Here is a 26,160-nt window from a genome sequence, read left to right as displayed (position 1 = left end):
ATAACACTATGGGCTTTTGATGGGTCAATCCTTAAAAAAAATGCATTTTTCTGATCAGATATTAGGGGCTTTCCCCACCCTTTCTCGAGAGATAGAACAAAATGCCATCCGACCATCCATATTTCTACTATTTAATATACAGGGTGTCCGGTAACTATGGGGAAAAATGAAGGGTTATATATAGCAGGTCAAACGAGTGCTAGTACTTCATATAAACTTTTTACCTATGTGCCACTGTTGAGGAGTTATTGTCACTCTAAGTAAGAAGTTGAAAAATGAATATTACCCATAATTTCTAAAGGGTTACTTTGATTAACTTGAAATTTGGGGGATCAAAGCAACTTATTCCAATGTATCTTTGTACATTTAAAATTGAATCAAATATTTTTTATTATACAAGAACGGTCGAAATTATGTTCTATAATTTATGCAACTTTGACAAAGCTGTCAAATTTGACATTTCGCCCTCGCAGGCAGATAGCCCTGTTACTTTTCTACAAAAAAGGTATACTTCATGACTTATGAAAAAATGAAAGGTTGTCAAGATAATTAAATTTTTGTATTTTGCGTATAGCTACAACCGGGGACACAACGCAACAGAAAAAAGTTAAAAATGAAACATATGGATTAAAAGAGATTACTTCAGTAAATGCTCGATATGTCCTCCATCTAGTTCAATGCACTTCCTTATTCTTTTAAGACAATTTTGTTGCATTCTAAATATCATTTGTGGATTCTGTTTAATTTCATTACAATGATGTTCTATTCTTGCCATCAGCTCTTCTCTTGTATAAACCGGAGTTGAATACACCAATTCTTTTAGGTAACCCCACAAGAAGTCAAGGGGGTTAAGATCTGGTGACCTAGGTGCCCATAAGTGTGGTCCGCCTCGCCCAATTTACCTATCACCAAATGTTGCGTTGAGGTAATTTCTAACTTCACGACTGAAATGCATGAAATACATCTCCTGTCTTGTTTGCAATGGCACATTTTCTAGTAGTAGATTTAGATCGTGTTGTAAAAAATTCAAATATCGGGCACCGTTTAATCTATCCGGTAAGAAAAAGGGGCCTATTAATTGGTTACCGATTATTTCTGCCTATACATTAACTATGAATCTTTGCTGGTGTTTGCCTTGAATGACTAAATGAGGGTTTTATGGGCACCTAGGTCAACAGATCTTAACCCCCTTGACTTCTTGTGGGCAGTTTAAGGGCATCAAATTTGTGACAAATTAAGCCTAACCGGAGCTCTGTACTCTGTCACTTTCGTTGCTCTGTTCAATTGCTATGTCTTCCACTATTGGTGGGTCGCCGTCTTCGTCCCCTATAGGTAGGTACTCCAGTATTGGTGGATCGTCATGGTTGTCTTGAGGCTCGTCATCGTCGTCCCCTTCAGTGATGATAAGGGCAGCGTTCTGGCACGTTTCCCCAGAGCAGGTAGCACACGTCACAGAACATCTGACCCCTGGTTTGAGGCAAGTGCAGCCACCTCTGCACCCCTTCTTGCATTTGCAAGAGAGGAGTTTTAGGAGCTCTGCGGAGGCAGGAGCTTGCGACTAGTAATGGAGATGAGTCCATCCGAGGTCAATTCCCAACCCCAGTTGATGGCTTCTTCCTCCACCCCCAACCACTTTTGCACCTGGTGGTATATGCAGTAGTGGTGATACGACGCAGCCTCTGTGGTTGGGGGCAAACGGGCCAGATTCGCTTTGGCGTTGGCTGCTGTCTTCACAAAAGTACGGAAGCGTACATCGTTGAGGGTGTCTTTCGTTTCTTCTTCTCCATATAGGGCAACTAGACACTTGTCATCGGCTGCTGCGACTTGTTGGTTGCATCTGTTTGGAAGAAAACTCTTGCTTGGTCCACTAGGGTTTGATTTTGTCTGAAGTGGCCCCACATTTTCATATTCCCCTGCCAGAAGAGGGCAGAGGTGGTGTCGCACTCATTAAATACGTGGATGAAAAGTTCAAATCCAGGTGGTAGTTCCACTTTCCCCTTGGTTGAATAAGCTGGTGGGGAATTGGACGCAACCCGCCTCACCTCTGCTACTCTTCTGGAAGTATACGTTTGTTTTAGTGGATCCAAGACCTCAGAGGAGCACGAGCAAATCGACATCCTCTCCAACCATGATGACGTGGTCATCGGAGGTACTTTTTTGCAGAGCAATCACGACGATATCGCGGTGTGCGTCTTCTTTTGATATTTTTGTCTCAATCCTCTCGAGAGCAAAAGCAGAACAGAGAAGCTCAATGAGACGAACCTTGTTTTTGTCATTCGAGAGCATCTTCTCTTGGGGGACTGTGATGATGGTCGATGCGTCAAACACAATTTCCGCTGATGCTGCATAATACCGTCGTGATCGCTTTGCAAATGTGGTGCTCTATTGGGCGCCACCCTCAGGATACCTGTCGAAGACTACACACACATTTCTCCCAAAGTGGTTAAATATGTAGCTTATGTAGCTTGCTGTGATAGTCCGTACCGAATGCCACACGACTTTATGGAGGAGGTATCCTCCATCGACGACAGCAAATGTTTTTGCCTGCACACTGACGTTCTCTGTGGCTTGAGTGAAGGCAGTGTAAAAAGCTGATTTTGTGCCTTTATGCATCCTTTCGTCGGAAAATAGGGCCATTGGATATGGAGCGAGCTCGTAAGTGAAGTAGGCCTTCAACTGTAGGTCTGGCTGTTTCATGATACACATGCACTGAAAGATGGTGAGTGGCTCGTCATCGACTCTCTTCTTGTGCATCTTGATGGTGGTAGGCGTTACCAAAGAGAGGACTTTTTCTTTCCTAGAGAAACTAACATTCCCAAAAGTGTTTCCAATAATTCGGTTTACTGATTGATTGATTGATTGATTAAGTTACTGTACTTTTGATTACTTATGTTTATATTAAAATACATTTCAACGTTTTTTTTAATGGTTTCATGCCTTCTTTTTCATTACCAAATCAAAAAACAAAAGATAGGAAAGGTTGTGGAACATTTCTGGATAAATGTGATTTTACCTTATATGTTTTTTTTTTGCGATTTTGGGAGAATTACGAAGCCTACAGACCCCGCTCTGCGCTTAATTTAAAGGTAATGAAATTGCCTACAAATTATACTCTACAAGTTCTACTCGTAGGATCAATGGTTTCGACGCAATTTCGGTCCAAAGAAGGTCCTAAAACTAAAATTTTGAATTTTTGGAAAAGCTGGTCTATTTTCAAAGTGCCGTAATTCGGTAACCAATTAACCTATAGAGCTCCGGTTAGGCTTAATTTGATGCTCTTAAAAAATGTATAGAATAGCTTTCGACGAAAAATGCATGGATTAGGAGATATAGAGCAGAATCTGAAACAAGTCCAAAAATTTCGCGGTTTTTGTGTGTAAAAATTTTTCCACAACTTTTTAAGAGTTGCAAACTTGGGTATACATAGCCCTAATGAGTCTATACAACATACTAAAAAATCAGAGATACATCATGTTTTGCGAATTTAGAGATTTTTTATGTCGATTTTGACCGGCCTAGTAGGCGGAATATAATTTCCTTAAGAAATCTTAAATGGTAATAGGGCTGACATGATCCTTTTAATTTTCTCTTCAGTTGTGTTATTTCTTAAATTTCAACCAGGTGTACAAAAAATATAGTTCTTTTATGAACAGAAAGTAAAGTCTAAAATGTCCGAACCATAAGACGTTGTTATCCCCAGTTCCATTGGCACCAAAATTGACACGTTTCAACCATCCCGTACAAAAATGATAAAGTTCTGAAAATAATCGAGGTGGACCACCTAGTATTTTGTATGATATAATATAATACAAGTAGGCCGGTGACAAATATGTAGGTACAATAAACTAACTGTTCCAAATTATAAAAATCTATTATCTTTCAAATAAATGTTAATATAAGGATTTCCGTCTGTTCTTGATAACAGCTCCAAAAACATATGAGAAAATACGTAAAAAATAATTTGTTTCAGATAAGGAAACTGTTTGTAGGGGGAACTATGATATGAGAGAATTCAGTTAACTATAGAAATGCCAGTCGCAGTAGCGCATCGGCATCGGTGCCGTCGAGTGAAGCATACTGTCGTTCGCAAGGCCACCACGTTGATCACCACGTGCTCGCGTGTTTTCCAGTGATTATGTCTGTGGGACACACCATCAAACGGCGAGACGATGAAGAGGAGAGTGAGTCACCGCCACCGCCGGACGGGGGATGGGGTTGGATGATAGTCTTCGGGTCCTTCATGATACACGTTATAAGTAAGTTTTTGATTTTGTTTGTAGCATTAGTATTCACAAAGTACTATTTAAACTTTTGACAATTTGACAGCTTTGGCAGGAAAACTATTAAATACTTATACGTTGAAAGTCAACGCCGTCCACTTTTTGACAGAAATAGTGACCCCACAGGAATCCTATAATAAACATACAAAAATTAAAAAATTATGTTTTAAGGTCGTAATTTGCGTAGGTATAAAAATGCAATAACTTATTTTAATACATATTTCAAATACATTATACGCGACAAAAATGGCTATTACAACGTGGATTTACGCGTAAATATACAAACAAAATAAATTAATCTCATTTATCGTAAAACCACACCAAAGCTGTGAATCGGAATTTCTCAGACATCCAAAGATTTATGCATGGGTACAGTTAACCCACAATGCTACAGATTTTTTATTAATTCTGTTTGAGCAATCTTGGTGACAAATTTAGGACATAAAAATAAATACAGCATGTCCAAGAATAGAATGGAAATAAGGGGGATTGTTTTTATATTTTATTTTATAGAAAAAGCTAATCTAGTTAAAATATTCTGCTTTTTATCCCTGTTATAGTTCGAGATTAGAACAAAAAAAAATGATTACATCGTTGATGCTAATGTCAGAAATTTTTTTAGCAATGATTTGACATTTTGGAAAACGAATCTGCTTAGTTAAAAATATTTTGTAAAGTATTTTTATTTATAAAAAATTAAGTAGAGCCTTTTTCGTACAAGTTATTCAGAATTAAAATTTATTCACACTTTCCAAATTTGAAAGGAATATGCCCACTTCGACATTCTCAATTTCTCCATCCTGTGCGAATTCCCTTTTTGAAGAAGAAAGAAATTGAAGAAGTAAGAAAATGGGAAAAAAATTATTAGAACTTGTTTAGAATTAATACGTATGTTAATATCTCAAAGTTGACGATCGGCTTTAATTTTTCAATTCACTGAATTATACAAACAAAAAGTATTACATTCAAATTTGGTATATGAACTTATTTTATAACTTTTCTTAAAAGCATTTTTTGATTTTACACACCTTATACGAAGAAAACCACTTGACCTACACACAAAATATTTTTTGAGCTTGCGGCAAAACCTACTTAATTTTTCAGAAATAAAAATATGCTACAAATTGCTTTTGTATCATACAGGAAAATTGCCCAAGATGCGGCTGTACCTCAGTAAAACGTTCCATTGTTCTTGCGGATTGCATACTAAACATTTAAAAAAATTACTAATATTATTATTCTTGCACTTCATACTTTGTATAGTAGAACAGGGATAATAGGGATAGAGATAGAGATTGACATTTTTGCCTTTATATCTGAAAAAAAAATAACAAAGAACAAAGTTTTAGGAAATTTTCTTGTGTTATCTATGATACATATAATATATGACAATTGAAGGTTGAGTTACAGAGACATAGGTACACCAAAATATATGTCCATTATCTTGCACAGAACGAAGAAATACTGTTTTATAATAATATATTTTTCCTTAAGGCTGGCTTTTTATAGACAAGAAATTGCACTTTTAGTAAAACAATGATAGAACAAGTAGATTCATCCAGGAAGTGAGAAAGCGTAACGCCAAATTAGAACAGCTTCCTTTAATTTCTCTCATTGATATATCACGGAGAACATGTAAACATCAGAAAATTTACAGTTCTTGTTTTGTCCAGAAAAGTAAAGATACTCAATAATTGTAACTGTGCATGTGTTAATAGTTTCCTAAAAGCATTCTGCTTGTGTGATTATGTTTGTAGTACCATACGCATTTTTTTGATGTTCAACAGAGTGCAAAATTCAGGAAAAGTAAGATAAACTTACGAGGTAAAGATATGCCTAATTTTAAATAAATTGTCAATTGTCTTGTAACCTAAAGTAAATTTATACAACTGGTACAGTAAAGAGATATTGTTTCTAAGTGGCTTAGATTTTCTAATAGGCTGGACAAAAAATTTAATGGCGTGTTCATTAAATTTAACAGTGGAAAAGCACACTGATTTCATGGCAATCTATCTTCTTTGCCTTTTTTGTACGAGCAGAAAAAAATGATGAAAATCAAAGTTCTAAGAAATTTTCTTCTGATCTCAAAGAAATACTTAATTAAAAACGTTGCAATAAATATGGATTGATTTCATTGTAATCTCGACTTTTGTCAATGTGCAAGGTAAGTAAATAATTCAAAATATTGTGCAAACTCTCAAAGCAAATATATCGTATCTGCGCATATATCGTTGTAATCAGAAATATAAGATTAAAGAAAAACGATAAAACTGTTCAATTAAGTAAAAAACGTGATATTGGCTTATACTGCATACTGGTTGTTTAATATCGTAAGAAAATTTACTTTAGTCTTTATCATTATTTCTGATAAGAAGCCAAAACAGATAAGGAAGGCTGAATGTTAATAGAATACCCTTAGTTATAGAAATGAGCCAGCACATACAGTGTTACCTACTAGAAACGGTTAGAAATATAATAACTGATTAGGATTCAACAACAACTATGACTCAAAATACAATTCTTCGTGCCTTACATTTCGACATCAAAATTACCCACATAGAAACAATAAAATTATATATTAATTTTTCAGTGGATCATAAAATATTGTTGCGTAGGCACCTTAGAAACAGTATACATATATATTTTGCAAGCACACGCTTGCAATTTTTCACTGCTTAGACTAGCGCAAAAGTAACACCTTTACATACATCCTCATGTTAATATGTAATAAATGGTTAATTGATAAACGTCATTGAAATTTAATTGGACCATTCATCAATCTATTTTCTCTATCTATACAACATCTCTTATTGCAACGATATGAAAATAAACTCCTCTTGATTTATATTAGTACGCTAAAATAGACACAACGCTGAAGTCGATTAACAAGGCCTGCTACTATTTTTATTTTCCAAAAATGGAAAAACTATATTGACGACTTTTAAAGTGGAGGAATTTCTTGCTGCAACTTATCTTCCATATACATATACAAAAATATACAGGTTAAATATGCCACCTCTTTGGGAAGCGCAATATTAATATAGTCAGCAACACCTCAAGGATGATAGTCAATCTGTCCCAACACGTCTACAAGAGCAGTCTAATAAGACTGCGATGTATGCAGTAGATGTACATGGAGCAAGGAACATATTTTACAAACAGGAAGAAACTGAGGAATAACAACAGAGATAAATTAACAGTTGCGGGGCATAGGACAGATACAGGACATGCAATAGTTGAATTTAATTCTAGTGAGAGCCATAGAAATCCAAAAGAATCGAAATCATTTCAACCGGGACGAGGGCCAAGAACTAGAAAAAGAGAGCGATTTGTCTCTTGAAAAATCAAATATAAAATGTAAATAATAAATCGACGACGTGGCAAACGTCACAGAAATTGTCATCCAATAGCCACTTGAAACCATACAATTTTACTTAAAATAATGATAGACCACATAAATAAGTGACTGCTTGAAGTCACATTTCAATGAATATTATCTAAACAGTTAATAAATTCAAAAAAAAAGTATTAAGTTCAAAAAATGAAATGATGAAACAGAATAATTACCCATCTTTAAGAAAAATTAATGTCGTGGTTTTGAATGAATGATTTTATTTTTTGAAATACTGAAAACGTATTTTTATTAAACGATTAAAACAAATCATACCTCATTTACAAATTTAAATATTATTGTATGCCTACTGTTTGAACATTTTTCGAAAATGTTTTACTTTCTATTTCCTAATTGACAAATAAAGTTACAATATTATCCTACTATCATGATTTCATGACCTGTTTTGTAGGCATGAGTATATAAATAGATTATTCGAATACAGATAGACGGTTTAAATATGATATCGATGATTCATAAAAGAAATATACGGTTACAAGATTATCTCCTTTGTTACTTTATATATTCGATACTATAGAGAATCTACAAAGCAGGCTTTAATATTGTTTCTAAAGATATTCGTTTTCCACAAAGAATTGTGTCACTATCTTCATTGCATGCCTCCAATTGTAACAGGAACAAATTGTGTGAGAATTTGATATCATGCTGAGATTATTTTTACTTTGTATTTTTTAATTGCGAAATTATAACAAACAAATTGCGAATTTTCTCAAATTTTCAAACAGACTTATATGAAAGTTTGATACAATTTGTTTCTGTCGCGATTTTAAGAAGAAATTTGTGAGTTTTAATGGATATATCCTGCCTATTAACATCTACACAAGAAAAAATTAGGGCGAGTTAGATCTGAAGAGAGGCCCGGCCATTCTAACGCTCCGCATCTTCTCATTCACAGACTTAGAACGACGCGACGTCAGGTATGTACCACTCTCTTCAGGTGCAGCATATTACAGGAGTGTGCCAGCCATAGTTCTTCATTGAGAAGGAAATGTATAAAATGAATTATGTTAACATGAGCATCTATCATGATCATTTGATGTTTGTTTTAATCATAAGAAGATGTTCATCTGATACTGAGATTCCTATTTTTAGAAAAAAAATTCTGGTAAAAAATCACTAAATTTCTAAATGCTACTCAATAACACCCTGGAATATCAACATAAAATTTACAGTGTTAAAAAATCTTAAAAGTAATAATAAAATTTCTGTTTCATACACAACTTTCGAAGTGTATGAAACAGCTACACAACTCAAATTTATTATTATACGCAATATAAACCATGTATGTATTTTACTTGTTGCCATATACAAAATTTACAATTCCTCTTTTAACTACAATGGAATTTTTTTCTTCATTGCAATTTATTTTCATACATATTTGAGGTTGCGATATTATATGTAAGTTAAAAGTTATGTTACCTAAATGGAAAACTTTTTCCAGCTAACTTTAAACTCATAAATATTACTAACTAAAATTTTAGACTATACATTTTCTTATACTTATACTTCCCTCAGTAACTTGCGATACATAATTTGGCATTAACACAACAGAAATGCAAGATTATGCTATGTAGTAAATTAAAGCGACGGAAACTGAAGGTACAGCAGTAGAAACATTTTTAGAAGAAAGTTAATAATTAACAGTAAAAGGTCTATTACTTTTTAATCGCTACCTATTGAAGAATTACTATTAAATTATCAGTCAAGAATTTGCTTCTACGTAACACAATTTTTTAAATTATTTTGAACAATATATTTAGAGAAAAAAAATGGTAGCAAGTAACATAACACAAATCATTGATAAATATAATATCTAATAAAGGCGGACTCAAGTTGGATCTTTGCGGTTACTCCTGCTTTAAAAATTAAATCATTTCCTATATTAAATATAGTGTCAATCTAACATAACCTAATTTATCTAACAATACAACGTGTCCCCGGATGAAGTTGTTGATTTTCCATGCGGGTTAAAAAAGTGCATCTTTGAGACTGCAGATTTATCATTTTGAGTGTGGATGAGATATCTACAAAGTATGTCATATTTTATTTGTTACTGCTACGCAATGCCTACGGGCGTAAAGCATTGCTTTTTGGAAAACAACTAGTCTGCTGACTGCAGCCCCGTCCAACATTGAATTGCACCCATTATATCCAGTAAACAGTTACGATCATTCGTGAGCAGAATCACCAGACGTACACTGGTTTCGAACTTTGTAGATTATATTTCACCCACACTCAAGATCATACATATAGATCACTTGTCGGTTGTCTCACCCATATTATATTGATGAGGAGTAATGAATTCAAAACCTGTCTATGTCTGGTGATTCTACTGACGAGTGATCTTAGCTATATACTATATTTTACGGAATTCAATGCTGGACGGGGCTGCAGTCTGCAGAGTAGTTGTTTTCTACAATATCATTAGTTAAGTATACATTTATCACGTAACTTTTTCTTATTTCGATGAGTGTTACGTATACACCTAGTATTTTCGAACGCACACAGAATGAAATTATTGATCGTCGTGGTAAATTTTAATAAAAAAACAGCATCTGCCTGATAAATGATAAAATGTATGATGTCACCACAGTATCGCATCAAAATGGTCCTTGACTGATATATTTATATTTATTTAGATTTCTCTCATTTCGTTTGGCACCAGATCGCATTTCATGATATTTTTAGGACTTCGATCTAAAACGAAAAAAGAGATCATTTAAGTTAAAATGCAAAAATTCCTTGTATTACAATAGTCTTGATCAGGTCTATAAGGATGTACATAGGCAATTAAAAAGATAATAGTAAAATAAAGTGAAACATTGTTTATCCAGTTTTATCGAGCCAGATGACCAAACTTCTGGATAATCCTCATAATTTATTTGCTACACATCCGGTACACCAAAACAGAAAACAGAGAAATATTTTAATGCATTCTTTTGAAATCTTTAATTTTCCGTTTATAAGTTTATTTTCAAATTATAGCGTCAGATGATTTGTGAAAGTTTGTTGACAAATATACAAAACTTTCATAAATGATTACAAGCCAAGTGGCCGCCGAACTTAGGCAACCAGCATTGCACTACTGGTACCGTCAACTAAAAACCCCTTTCTTATTACATTTTCAATTATCACACTTATTTAAAATTGTATTTCTATACATTTATTTGTTAACTAAATACTTTTAGATTTATATAAACATGTGATTTTACATTTAAAAAATATATATTAAGACCAGTGCGTTTTTATATCTTCATCACTAGTTAACACATGTATATACCATTTCAGTAATGTTTTGCTTTTAATTAAATAAATTATTAGTCCAAGTTTAGTCAGTCTAGGTCAAACATTTAGAGAGATTTGAATAAATGCAATATATATCTCAATAACCAGTAGCATTATAAATAATTTCCTAAAATTTTGACACAGATTTAGAAAACAGCCTGATGATTATGCTTTTTAACACACTTTTAATAAAAAATTTGTAAATTATTCATATGATTGAAGTAAAATGCTAAAATTATTATTAAGACTAGTACCAAACCACTTTAATAATACCGATGTAATTATATATGAAACAAAAATAGTTGTTTGGCACCATATTTATCCTCACCACATATTTCTGTCTATTTTGAACGAAATATCTTTTAAATAGGATTTACTACAAATACCACTATGTATAAGATTTAGTTTATTGACAATCATATCTTACAATTCAAACATTCATTCGACATTTTATTGTACCCACCGCGATAAACTGAATCTATTTATATAAAATATATTTTTAATATTATATACATATGAGTAATATATATATTTTTTTTGATATTGCCTTTAATATATTCCAAAATAATTTAAATTAGGATATTTATTGTTATGTTTGGAAAAATAATCCTCTACATTTGATCATAAAAAATAACCAAATAGTATTTTTTATGAAAGGTGTAATAGAGTGGTGCAACGAATTTTAAAGATCTCTCGACAAAATAAACAAAAAAAATAATATTGACATTTTCACATCGATTTCTAATGATTTCACAATTTTTCAAAGGCGGAAAGTGAAACAATTTTTCATTTATTCAAAAACAGGATAACTTAGTACATTACAATATCTCATAGTGGTTGCCTAAATGTAATATATGAAAGAAATCTGCCAAGTGACATCTGAATTAGTTAGATTAGAGTATATTTAAATAAAAGTTATTCTGTTCCGAGTTTCTTCATAAAATTTTACAATAAAAGTTTTTAAAAAATTATAGTTGCTATAATTTAAAATTTTGTACTAATTCGTAAATTACTAAATTGTTCATCTGCAAAGTTAGGTTCGTGTCAAACTATAAATTTCCGTCAAATTTATTTGATCTAAACGAGGATCTAAGCAATTTAATGACCACATCAAAATTTACTATCATGTCATCAAATTGTTTTGATTAAACTAATTTGGTCAAATTAGTAAAATAAAAGTGGCTTAAGGATTGACCCGGAAATATATCAGTTTAATTTTTCACGATTTTTTCGAATAATATTTTGTCATATTTCATTTAATTTGAAAACAGAACCATTAATAAGAAAAGTTTGATTAGTTTGATGGTTTATAATACTCATAATCGTCAAGCTTTTCCTTTAACCAAATTTGAAAAAAATTGAGTTATAAGTATAATACCGAACTTGTTTTACAATTAGAGCAGAAACTTTATTTTTTGTTTCTTTGATAACAATTTTCCTACTATTATTTTAGTTTTTGGAAAGATTCTTCAAAGAAAAACCAAAGAACACCATAATTTTTGACACTTGATACTTCCAAAATTCCTAAACCGACGCAACAGGTTAAATTTTATATTTAGATGTAGATAATTTAGAAATATATTTCTTGAACTGTTATTGAGTAATTGATTTTAAATGTTAATTTTGTTTTTCTTTTATTTAAACAAGAAGAGCCACTCCTTACAGTTTGTAGCAGAATTGCTGCACTTGTAATAAAAACTAAGTATGATGCCCATTTTTTTAAGCTGCGCCATTGGGATTTTGATTATCTTAAGAGATACTAAGCCGAAGAGAAATTTGACCTATCTTTTTTGTTTTGAAGTTACAGAAGTTATTTTTATTTTCATTTTTTTTTTAATTGAAAACAAAAATATGTGATCTTTTCCAATTTCATTATTAAGACACTTCTCGTATTAGCTATGGCACTTACCAGGACAGAGAAACGACGTGCAACTTTCGTTTTCCTTGTGAACACCATATTGGATTTTCGATGATATGATACGTTTTACTTTCGCTTTCATCAAAATACCAAATTATCCATTTTTAAAAAGGGTACTTTAACAAAAAACTTCCAATCTTTAAACAAATTTGGTTCTTCAGATAAATATTCATTGGCAATATTAAGTCTAAAATAATTAAAAATGCAATTTTCACATGAAGGGCAGCAAAGTATACTTCAGACTTTATGATGATTTAATTTGAAGAATATTTCACTTTCATTTATGTGAATATTCCAGTTTTAGTTATCTAAAACATATTTGACAATGCCGGTAAGAATATAACTGAGCTGTCAAAATTTCGTTAAAATAAATTGTTAATAGGTGTTTTACATTGACAATTTATTCATCAATAAATTGACGAAGTTCTTCATGAATTAATTCACGAATTTATTGGTAAACAGTGTGGTTTTACACTGCTACAGACTTTGTCAAGTTTTCTGACGCATGAATCAGTTCTACCAACAAATTAAAGAAGCAAATAAATTTTTAAAATGTCACCTTTCCACTCATAATTGTAGTGATACAACAGCGGTACCGTTTTGACGCATATTATATAAATATTAGTTTTTGTAAGTAACAAATCAGTAAAAACAATGTAAAATTAGTACGACGCCACACAATCAATTATTTACATATTCCCATATCTGAGGCTGGAAATCTGTTGAGTTGGTACTTCTGAACATCACAAAGAAATTGACGAAAATTAGAACATGTTCTAATTCGTCAAGAACTTGATGAACAAATTCATGAAGTTATTTGACAGCAGATTTGGTGCAATACACTTGTCCAATTTCTTGATGAAGCGACTTCATGAATTAATTGATCAATAAATTGTCAATGTAAAACAGCTGTAAGTAAATGTTTTGTTTACAAAGCATTGTTTGCAAAAATGGATTGTTTGGTATTTTGACGAAAACATATCGTATGACACGACATCGTAATCGAAAAAATAAACTAACTTCAACAATTTTTATTATGTTTTTTAGAGTTTTTATTCTTATTCAAAAAAATAAATGAATATTTAAAGTTCGTATAGTTGAAATTATATTCATATCTATATTGATATTTTGAGCAATAATTCCTATCCAACTAAAATATCCTGTAAATTATTACCATCTCAATCTTTCGTCCTAAATGTGATAAATTTTATCGTTTTTAATAAAATTTTTGCGTTCTACGTGTATATATCTTATGTCACTCTAAAACCATTTTTCAAGTAGGATCACTAGCTTCTGACAATAGCGGATTGGCTCTTTTTTCCGGCTTTCAGCGCTTGACATGAACATCCCTCACTTGGTGATATTGCTGAGGTCTTCGACCCTTCGACCTAATAAATTCTAGAATAACTAAATTAAAAAGATTTTTCCCTTTTGTGGAATTTTATTTTTGATTAGTGCTATTTTAACAAGCCGAAATTAGTTTGTCAAATAAAATTATGACATCGATGACAAATTTTCACATAAAAGATATATTTTGCCTAATTATGTATACGAGGTCCATTCAAAATCTGACACTTGTTTATGGCTCAAGGATACTATAAAAATAACGCAAATTATCAACATTGGTTATTTGAAATCACACAGTAATAATTAATACAGCTTCTTACAAAAACCACCGAACATATAAGGTTCTTTTTTATACGTTTTTTAACAGCTAAACATTTGAAACATTGTAAAATGTGTCGTAAACTCACCATGCTTTATGGGAACAATGTGATCGATAAATCTTTAGGAACAGGATGGTGGTGTATCTTTAACCTTCCTTGAATTCATAGCCAAATGGTCGAACAAGGCAGAAGTTTCTCGTTTTCTGCTGTATAAGAACATTGTTGATTATCTGAGTTATCACAAAATCTGAGCCACACGGGTTCTACAAGCTAACACATATCGAAATGAAGAAGAACATTTATTTTATTGTTTGATGAAACTATCATAGAACGTAGGCCCACTCCAGTGGAGTGATCATACATATTCGCCGGTCAAACTAAAAAAATAGACAAGTAGACACTGCGATATGGTTTTAATTAATGGACATGTAAATTTATCGTAAAGAGCTGTCTTTTATGGTCTCAAATATTTAAATCTAAGTTTGAAGATATAGTATACTTATGGGAGATTTGAAACCATATAATTTCTAGCAGAAAATGAATTGTTGAAACATGATTTCCAGTCATAACTACAAATAATATTCTTCTGAAGAGACATAGTTGTTATGATTTATAACAGTACAGTTATACAATATTAAAAAGCTAACTACATCATACTTACAATCTAGAAATCGATAAAACATTACTAATACAATATTTGTTTGCATTCAAATTTGCACCAGCACACTCACGGTAATTCATAATGTCGGTGATGAAGTGTAATGAGATTGTACTTTATGGCATTTTTAAAGTAAATTGCTGTACTATGAATCGACTCTGATCTATAAAAATAGTTTACCATTCTATAGGCTTGTTTTGGCACAGAACAGTTACTTAACTATATTGTCGATATGTCTTCGCTTATTCGCTGTTGTTATAAACGGTCGACTAATTTGATTTATGATAGAACCATTCTCTATCGTGACCAAAAACAAACCTTATATCCTGAAACAGTAGTAAATAATGGTCGCTCCTGGTCATCCAGTGTTCACTAAGAAACAATATTGTACAGGGTGACTCAAACTCGATAGTATGGACCTACTGTGAGGATACAAAAAAAAATTAGGACACGTGGTGTTAAATGGGATGAGGTAAGCTCCATTTTCCATCGAATCGACTGTTACATCCAAATTTATGGAGTGATAGTATCTTAGTATCAGAATTTGATGTTTTCATCAAAAGAGAAATCAAGAACAAAGTTAAATATAAACGTAAACGGGGTGATGGCAAAACAGAAAGGATCAAAGAGGGATGAACTTGAAAAACAATAACACATCTACGTGTACAGGGTGTCTCAAACCTGATAATATGGGCCTACTGTGAGGATACAAAAAATTTAAATAAAATTTGGGGCACGTGGTGTTAAATGGGATGAGGTAAGCTCCATTTTCCATCGAAAGTATTATCTTTGGGATTTCACAGAAACGACTAATGACATCAATTAAATTTTTTCCAGAAACATACTCAAATTTTTTTCCCGTTAAAAACATTTCTTTCTTCGTTCTTCACTTTTTTCTAATAATCTTTTATTAGAGAAATTTTTCTGTAGAAATACCACCTAAATATCACATTAGCGGTGGAAGCATCAAGTAGTCGTTAGAGAATAATTGAATGTTCGTTGTTTAAATAAAAGGGCATAAATGTCATTAAGGATAAATAAAAGTATTAAACTCGATAATTCTTTAATACAGTTAAAACAAAAGGTGATGATAACAATAACTAAAATCAAAAAATGGGGCAAATACGTATTACAATCTATTCTCTATATGACACATACCCAATCTCCGCCTGTCTTCTTTGTGGGCTGCGTTTATTAACATTTCGCCGTTTAACTCATTACAAGCGTTTGTGATTTTTCCTTTCAAATGATTAATATCTCGCGAAGTTGTTGTAATTTGTAAACCTTATTTAAAAAAAAACATAAAAAATCCAGAGGGGTTAGATCTGGTGACTTTCCGGGCTACTGAATAGGCCCATTAAGCCCAATCCATTTTCTGGAAAAGTGTTTTCTAAATATTGCTGCACAATTCTGGCCTTGTAGGATGGAGCCCCGTCGTGCTGAAACCATAGATTCCTTCTTAGCTGAAAAGACACATTCTCCAGAAGTGCAGGAAGTTCTTCTTGTAGGAAATTTAGGCAACTCACGCTGTTCAATGTTGGTCTTGAAAATTTGTTGAACGGCTGATTTATCCAAATTCAATTCCCGGCTAGCCTGCCGTGTAGAATTTCGTGGATTTTCGAAATAATGTAACAGTCAGTCTAGCTGTACAAATATTAACATTGTTTCTTACCCTTCGGTCAATTATTTGATTTTTCCAAACAGAAAATGCATCTTCATTTCGTCGCAAGGGCAACTCCAATCTTGTAAAGGTTCTATGATCAGGAATGAGGCGCACTGGATACCTTTCTCGATATAACTCTACAGCTCTTCTTGAATTTTTTCGCGACTCGCCGTAAATTAGCAACATATCAACTTTTTCTGAATGAGAAAACATTTTGTAAGTACAAAAGTTATACGTTTGACGTTTGTATTGAGTAATAACAAGTATTATGCACTTTAAACAACCAACATTCAATTGTTTCTCAACGACTACTTGATCCTTCCACCGCTAATGTGATTTTTAGGTGGTATTATTTCTTTTGAGGCTCTTTAGGCTGATATTGCTTATAACTAACTAAAAGTTTATTATAAAAAAGAGAGTTTTTTAACAGGAAAAAAATTTGGGTATGTTTCAGGAAAAAATATAATTGATGACGTCATTAGTCGTTTCTGTCAAATCCCAAAGATGATACTTTCGATGGAAAATTGAGCTTACCTCATCCCATTTAACACCACGTGTCCCAAATTTTATTTAAATTTTTTGTATCCTCACAGTAGGCCCATATTATCAGGTTTGAGACACCCTGTACACGTAGATGTGTTATTGTTTTTCATGTTCATCCCTCTTTGATCCTTTCTGTTTTGCCATCACCCCGTTTACGTTTATATTTAACTTTGTTCTTGATTTCTCGAAAAACATCAAATTCTGATACTAAGATACTATCACTCCATAAATTTGGATGTAATAGTTCATCTTTTTATTTAAAAAAAAATATATTGAAAAATAAAAGATAAATATAATTAATTTTTCTACATAATTTCCTGCTTTAGAAATACATTTTTCCCAGCTAGAAGGAAGGTTTTCTATCGCAGCGTCGTAGAATGAAACTGGTTGCGTCAGAAGCCAATTGCGTACACCTCATCTTCAAATCGTTGCTCTTCTAGAGTTTCTTTAAGTGGACCAAACAAAAGAAAATCGCAGGGTGATAGGTTCGGGCTGTAGGGAGGATGATCAAGTTGAGTTCAGTACATTTCTTCTAGTTTTGAAACAGTTAGAGCAATGAGCAAAATTCCTTCTCTGGTCATGCCAGCTGACAGTCGAGTCTTGGCTTTCACAGGGGCTGTCTTCCCTTTCTTTTCCCACTCCATACTGCTCTTATGTCGACCCGGGAGTGTAGTGGTGGACCCACGTATTGTCGCAGGTGACGATCTGACTCAAAAAATACATCACCTTCCTTTGCAAATCTTACTGTAAGACGCCAAACCAGACCTCCAAACGTCTGAATTTCTGATCTGTGCTCAAAAGGCGAGGGACCCATCTAACACTTTACGGAACTGTAGGTCATTTGTGATGATCGCTTGACAGTTCCCGTAACTTATTCCGACCTGTTCTGCAATTTCAGATACTCTTACCCGTCTTCAAGAAGGGTTCGAACCGCGGGAATGTTTTCGTCTGTAATGCTGATCGAAAGACGGCAATCGTGTTCCTGATTTTCGTGCTCGTCCAGGCTTGAACTCTTTACCCCAGGCAAACACACGAATCCTTAACAATATTTGGTCCCCAAAACTGAGCAGTTGGTCTCCGGAAAATTTCCGTGGCTTGAATACCTTCACGAGCAGGAAATTTTATAATAATTATGTGTTACGCAGTGGAACTAAAAAATAAAATATTAACTCGTATCTTTTCATAACTCATTTTTAATGAACAATCTCAAATGAAAGTCATTTTGTGATACCACAATATACTTTACTTGACAACTTATAGTTTTAGTCAAGATAATACTTTATCATATCTTTACAATAATGACCAATATTATTGCTAAGCTTCATCCAAGTTAAAATACGTTAACAATTGAATTTAATGACTGAACATTACGTAAAATATTCCTAGTTTAAGAGTAATTAAAATTCTTTGCAATATTATTTCCAGGTTCGTTTCTGAGACATGTTCTGTAAAGTTCAGAAGATTTTGTTAAATAAACTGCGTTGTGTGAGATCAGTCTGTTTAAAGTTAAACTGCTTGAAGATTCTTATCATAACGATGTTACATTTTTGTTTGCGAAACAAATCAATGTTTGTATTTTGACATATTTTGAAATTGAGCTGTTCCTAAAAATGTTACAAGAGAAAATGAGTCAAAACTACGTTCATAAGAAATTCATTTGCTGATTTATTGTCAAAATGGAACAGTTTTTTAATTCTTCAATTATGCAAATTAAATTGTAAATTAATGGCTGCTCTGATCAAAATCTCTATCATTTGTATGTAATAATACATAATTTTTTACACTTACTTCTCTTACATTAATAAATCCATTGTAAAAAGTTGTTTGATCGTATGCATTTTGACGTGATTACGTCTTCTGCTCATAATTTTCGTACGGATGAACTGATTGAGACAAATTGTGTGCTGATTGAAAGCCAAAGGTAAGACCGCATCTACTACAGAGCCTTCATAAATGTTTACAAGTCACATGACCGCCGAGATTAGGCAACCCAACATTGTACGATTGCTACTGGTAACAAAAACCTCCAGATCTTAGCGTCACCAATATTAATTACTCGTTTACAACGACCAATGACAAACCGTTACGTCTACGCTCGAGATAATGCGATCATTGATTAGTTGAATAGTATCGTGAAAAATTAGACCAGTCACAGTCGGTGAAACAGAACGTTGTGTTTTAATGTAAAAAATTTATAAAATTTCAGACTCAAGTTCTCTTTTACGAATAATTCGAGGCCTTATTCATACAAATCTGTCGCTTTGTTAGAAAATTGCATTACCCCTAAAATAAAGAATTGAATTGCAGTTTAGATATTCGCTATATAGAGTTTGCAGTTTATTGGTTTGCTCAATAACTCGCTATAAGTTTACAAGATAAATGTATTACAATTTCCCAAATTTGAGACGTACTCATGTTTTATGCTCTGTAATATTTACGATTAGTGGGACAACTAACCCTAAGGTTTTTTCCAAAGGAGCTAAAAAAAATTGTTTGGATGTTGATGACCAATAAATTTGTAAATGTACACAAGTGTCACTTTATTTGAGTAAAACAAAGCGGTAAATATCAATGATTGTGACACGACAGTTATCTAGTTTTCTATAAATAAAATGTCAACCCCGATGACCCTGTCGTAAGAAGAAACTATATCAATGTATATTGCATTATATACCACCAATAACCAATAAATTGACATTTAAATATTACGCGAGTATCTGCAGTAGTAAATTATATTTAAAATAATTTATGAGATCCAAATCTGTGTCATTTTTTGGTCACGTGATATTAGTGATCAGAGTTGTTGGCAGTTATTAAAAACCTATTATATTTCTGAGAAGGCAATAAAAAGTAATCCTCATTGAATCGAATTATATAAATAAAAATGAATATTTTCTTAATACAGATAATCCAAGATTAATTTATAGCTCTCCGGATAAATAAGATAGGAGGATAATAGAAAATAGTACTTCAAATTTCAAATGAAAGTATAAATAGAGTTTTTTATTTATGTAATGTACCATTTGCGAAATAATTATATATTTTAAATAGCAAATAATATACAGGGTAGCCCATCGAAAACGTACCGCAAGGCATTACAGGGTAGTAATGAACTTTTCGGCAAAATCCAAAAACAGGTAAAGTTTGCTTCTGAGGGGGACAACTTTTGGCTCAAAAAGCATAGCAAAATCTTCAACCCCCTAAGTGGGGGTGCCATCCCCCAAATTTTTTTAAATGGGAATGGGGGTCAAGTGGGGGGTCATTAGAAAGGGCTTTTAATTCTCTATACATCGATTCTTACTTTTTGAAAATCGATCCATTATTTTAGAAAATATGCAGCTTTGAAAATACGAACAATATTTTTGACGAGAAATGCGAAAATCGATTTAATTTTACTTCAAAACTTACGGTATTAGCTTGGTAAATTCCTTCAAAAGAATTCGCTGTTTTTTTTTTTCTGATTTGCGAATTCTTTAGCCTGATTTTGGTGAGCAAAAAATTGTCCGCTTTTTGTTTCGTATTTAGATAGGCCACAAGAAGTTGCTAGATAACTGTCTTGTGACTTGTAGTTGAAGAGTACCAATACTGCCGAGTCTTTTAAATTGATTAATTATGGTGTACTCAATTCCAGAAAGAGTAGAAATTATTGAGCTTTTTTTCAAAAACAATGAATGCGGAAATCGGGTCGCCGAACTGTTCAACCAACGGCATCCTGAGAAACATGCGTCTGGAAAAATTGTTCGCGAATTGGTGGCCAAATTTCGCGAAACTGGCTCCGTTCATAACAAAAAGAGGCAGGTTGAAAATCCGGTACTAAATGAACCTACGGAAATAGCGGTATTGGGGCAAGTGGCAATGGATAGTACGCTGAGTACAATGCAATTGGCTACTGCGACAGGAGTGAGTCGTACAAGTGTCCAACGAATATTAAAAAAATACAAATTCCATCCTTATAAGATTCGGCTAGTGCAAGAGCTAAATGAAGACGATTTTGATCGTCGTTTGCAATTTTGCGAAATAATGACTGAACGAGCGATAAACGATAATTTCCTCTTTAATGTGTGTTTTTCGGACGAGTGTACGTTCTTCTTGAATGGTTTAGTGAATCGCCATAATTGTCGTTACTGGGCTGATACCAATCCAAGGATTTTCCATGAGACACACTCCCAACACCCCCAGAAGTTGAATGTATGGGCAGGTATTTTTGGAAATTCCATTGTAGGTCCTTTTTTCCTTCCTGGAAATTTGACAGGCGATATGTACTTGGATTTACTACAAAATGTCATCGACCCAGCTCTAACAAATATCATAGAGGACGACCCTGCTTACAATGAACACGAACTGATTTTCCAGCAAGACGGAGCTCCTCCACATTACTCGCTCAATGTGCGCAATTACCTAAATGAGACGTTTCCAGGACGCTGGATAGGACGAAGAGGTGCAATTGAGTGGCCCCCTCGGTCACCCGACTTAAATCCTTTAGATTTCTTTCTCTGGGGGCACATTAAAAGCAAAGTTTACAGCACTCCACCTGATACCTTGGAAGATCTGCGAGGACGAATCATTAATGTATGTCGCGAAGTAACACCGCAAGTGCTCCAGAATGTTCGACAACGGTTTGAAGACAACCTGTATCATTGTATGCAAGTTGGCGGACAACATTTTCAGCATTTACTTGACTAATACCGTAAGTTTTGAAGTAAAATTAAATCGATTTTCGCATTTCTCGTCAAAAATATTGTTCGTATTTTCAAAGCTGCATATTTTCTAAAATAATGAATCGATTTTCAAAAAGTAAGAATCGATGTATAGAGAATTAAAAGCCCTTTCTAATGACCCCCCACTTGACCCCCATTCCCATTTGAAAAAATTTAGGGGATAGCACCCCCACTTAGGGGGTTGAAGATTTTGGTATGCTTTTTGAGCCAAAAGTTGTCCCCCTCAGAAACAAATTTGACCTGTTTTTGGATTTTGCCGAAAAGTTCTTTACTACCCTGTAATGCCTTGCGGTACGTTTTCGAGGGGCTACCCTGTATATTTTTTAAGTAAAACAATTACAGACAGTCCTATCATTAGTAAACTACTAGTTACAAATTTACCAAAACTTAACAAAATACATTTATTTTACAACGTCAAAGTCTTGATTATGTTATTGTCAAGATAACCAATACTTAAGCTATTAACTGACCATAAATTCTATAGATATGTATTATGAGGTAGGTAAATGCATACAGTAGTGATGAAACTGTCCCAAGGTCAGAACTTTTAGAAATAGGCCAAATTTATTTGAAGAATTCGACTCAGAATCTTTTATATAGTTTCTAAAATAATCCACAAGGCAATTGAAAATTTATTGGAAGAAATAGAAAAATTATTTCTCATCCTACAGAAAGATTTATGTTTACAAATTGTTAAATGTAGGTACATAGGTATTTATTTCTGTTGTATTTAGTAGGAACGACCGTCTCACTGCTACCTAGCAACTACTTTTGACATTTTTATGTAACTGTCTCATTACTTTGAGTAAAGAACGTTTTTTCACCCCTGACAAATAATTGTTAATCGTGGAAATAGTAAATTGTGTACCTAGTAGTAAAAGTAATGCTTTCTCGGACAACAATGCAAATTGTTGCAACAAGCTTGAGTCCGGGAATATGCTTTTACTAGGAAGTACACATACACTGTAAAAAAATGCAATAAAGGTTCTGAGTGAATCCAGTGAGTGAAATTATTGAGTACATTTTCACTCAATATTGGGCATTTTGATCATTTTACTCATTTGTGATTATATTTAAACTAAAACTGAGTACTTTAAATGTATATTAATTTCGAGTAATTTGAAAGGCGCCGTGAAGATAACATCACTTACATATTGCTTCTGTAATCTTGACCACAGTTGATAGAGGCCCTTTAGATGCTCCATAAAAGCGTGATTGCCAGGAGAACAAGCCTTAGCCGAAGACGGCGGGCCAGAGGGTATTAGCTATGACAGGAGGAGGCCCCCGCGAAGTTTATTAATTTCAACACTGCAATTATTACTAATCATCATCATTAATCATGAATGATTTATTTTTGCACTCAATATTTAGTTAATTAAAAACCAAGTCAGAGTATAAAAAATGAGTCAATAATAAATTTAAATCATATTAGAGAAAAAGTCAACTCTAAATTGGTTTTATATAGTAAGAATAGAGTCAAAAGTCGCTCAATTGATAGTTAGTTGTAACGCGGATTTGAGTAAAACTCACTCATTGCTGATGCAATAGTTTCACTCAGTTGTGCTCGTACTAATATAGTGAAAATTTCACTCAATCGGGTGTGGACGGAAATTGATACATTATTGAGTAAAATTCAGTGAAATTTGAATGAAATTTTTTTACAGTGTACTACTTTTTCTGAAATTCAATATTAATTAATTAATATGAAATAAGAAATTTTTAAGTAACATTTCTTCATTACAATCCAATTGTTTATGAAATCGTTTCCTTGGCAATCATCATTGTTTATTTATTGTTGTGATACTCGTCGTTTCAAAGTCAAATTCGTTTTAATACCATAAGTGCTAAAATATATTTAAAAATATTTAAAATGGACAGTACTGTTGATGTTTAGTTATAATAAACATTTAATATGTGGAGTACGTTCAATAAATGCTATATTTTCTAAATAACGTATTTTTAGTGTGAGTTGGTTTTCCTGCGTGTATTTATGAGTGTTTAGATACATGTAAAATATACATAAAAAACGGTTAACTTTCACGTACTATTTGCTGATGGTTGCTTAGCAATGAATTAAATTCGGCCGAAAAAAATACACATTTCCGACCGATTTCAGAAAAAAAATTCTTTATACACTGACTGTACATATAAATAGATAATGATTTAAATACTATAACGACAGTAAGGATGGATAAGGTAATTACTGATAAAAATGGAAGAAAAATTATTCAAATGTTTTTTAATTTTACAAAAATAAAAAGCACCGTTTTCGATTTTATCATTAGCTCACTGAGAATTAATGAAAAAATTCAGCACACCTCTGTAAATTTAATTGATTCTGTATCTCCAAAATAAAAGAAATACGCAATGGAAGGATACAGAAAACGGCATCGTGTACCATTTTCCTTTATCACTGCTGAATATTTTAAAATATTTGTTTTTATTAATCTCAGATATGTTTTTAATACGGTAATATCGGAACTAGTAACTAAAACAATAACATACATATGTAGCTCTTACAGTAAACGGAAAACAAATCTTATCTTGCAAGGTAACACACGTTCGAAATTCTACAAAGTGTTATTACCTGTATGTATAAAATTTTCCATATATCGTCCAATAGATATCGTAATGCTTGGCTTATTACCCATTTATTTATAGATATAAATAAAACACAGAAAGAGTTTTTTAGATTTGATCTTGAATGTTTATAATATGTAATTTATATAAAAATTACACATACGTTCTAATAATTGCTGACATTAAGGGATTTAATAACCATAAATGCAGAGTAACACTTACAACCTTAGTTATTTCCAAATATTTTAATCACATTAAATCGGCTGATAACAGTTTAATTGTAATAAATTGCATCCAGTGGGTAGAAAAAGTTGTTGTAATAATATTATTTTCCACAGCTCGTCCAAATGACAAATATCGATTTGATTATCAACCAGTATAAGGTACGCTATTATCAACTTTTGTCTCGATGTCGTAACCGTGTCGTAATTTAGCTTTAATTAATGTTCCATCGTCATTGGAATGTTCAAGGAGTTGCCGACAACATCCGCACGATTTTCTTTCTGTTGTTCGGTCATCAAACGAGGAATAAATTTTGCTGCAACTCGATGCATGTTCAATTTTTCTGTCAGAATTTCATGGCACGTCCCAACTGAGATGCTAACTTCTTCTGCAATTTTTCTGACAGTTAATCGGCGATTTGCACGCACCAGACCTTTGACAGTCTCAACATGGGAGTTATTAGTTGAAGCCGAAGGTCTTCCTGGTCGAGGATGATATTCAATTGACTGACGACCACTTTTAAATCGTTAAAACCATTCGTACAGTCGGCGCCACTGAACATGTGAACGGCAATATTGTACCGTGTAATTTAAAATTCAAATCATAGTCGTAAAATTCAATAGTTGTCAAATATACATATATGTCATTTAGAGCAAACGTAATTAAATGTAAACAAGTAACGTGAAATATGCCGGAGCATTTTACTGAAGCGCATAGAGCAGGGGCTATAGCTAAATTAGTCTTTGAGTGAAGTGGCTGCTGATTTAAATGTCAGTAGGAGTTGTATATTTTAAGAACAATAATTACAAAGATCTATCAGGCAAGGTGTCGGGAAGGTTTCCAGTGACGCAGAAGACAATGCCTTAGTCGAATTTATCCATAAGAATACCCTCTCTGTGTTACGCCACTAAAAAAAGTCTGATTTACTACGATAAAGTCCAGATGAAATTTCCATAACTACCAAAATGCGTTCACATTTGGGTGGCGTCAACTGTACCATTGCGTACGACCTAGAGCATCATCTCCGTAAGCTTGTTTCAAAACTTGAAATGTTCCCGTGAAAGTTTTTTCAGTTTCACGAAAAAATTTACAAATCCAAGAACATGTGATTGCAGAGGAGATTATGCTCAATGCAATTCTGTCAACCGCATGTCACTAAATACGTCCATTAGCGCGTAATTTAAAAAGGTCGGTTATTTTCTGAACAGACCTCG

The 26,160-nt window shown here is 33.1% G+C and overlaps 1 protein-coding gene across 1 annotated transcript in view; it reads left to right on the top strand.

Annotated features, from left to right (window-relative positions):
- Window positions 1–4,045: 4,045 nt before the first annotated feature.
- LOC108909405 (monocarboxylate transporter 12) overlaps window positions 4,046–26,160 on the top strand; it is a 96,217-nt gene continuing 74,102 nt past the window's right edge. Inside the window, exon 1 of the mRNA XM_018713743.2 lies at window positions 4,046–4,256. Coding sequence (XP_018569259.1) covers window positions 4,136–4,256 — 121 coding nt within the window. The 5' untranslated portion in view covers window positions 4,046–4,135. The remainder of the gene's footprint in view (window positions 4,257–26,160) is intronic.

Source organism: Anoplophora glabripennis, unplaced genomic scaffold, assembly GCF_000390285.2.
Source record: "Anoplophora glabripennis isolate ALB-LARVAE unplaced genomic scaffold, Agla_2.0 scaffold9, whole genome shotgun sequence".
NCBI lineage: Eukaryota > Metazoa > Arthropoda > Insecta > Coleoptera > Cerambycidae > Anoplophora > Anoplophora glabripennis.
The sequence above is the reverse complement of the archived record's forward strand: the minus strand, read 5'-3'. Positions and strand labels throughout refer to the sequence as shown.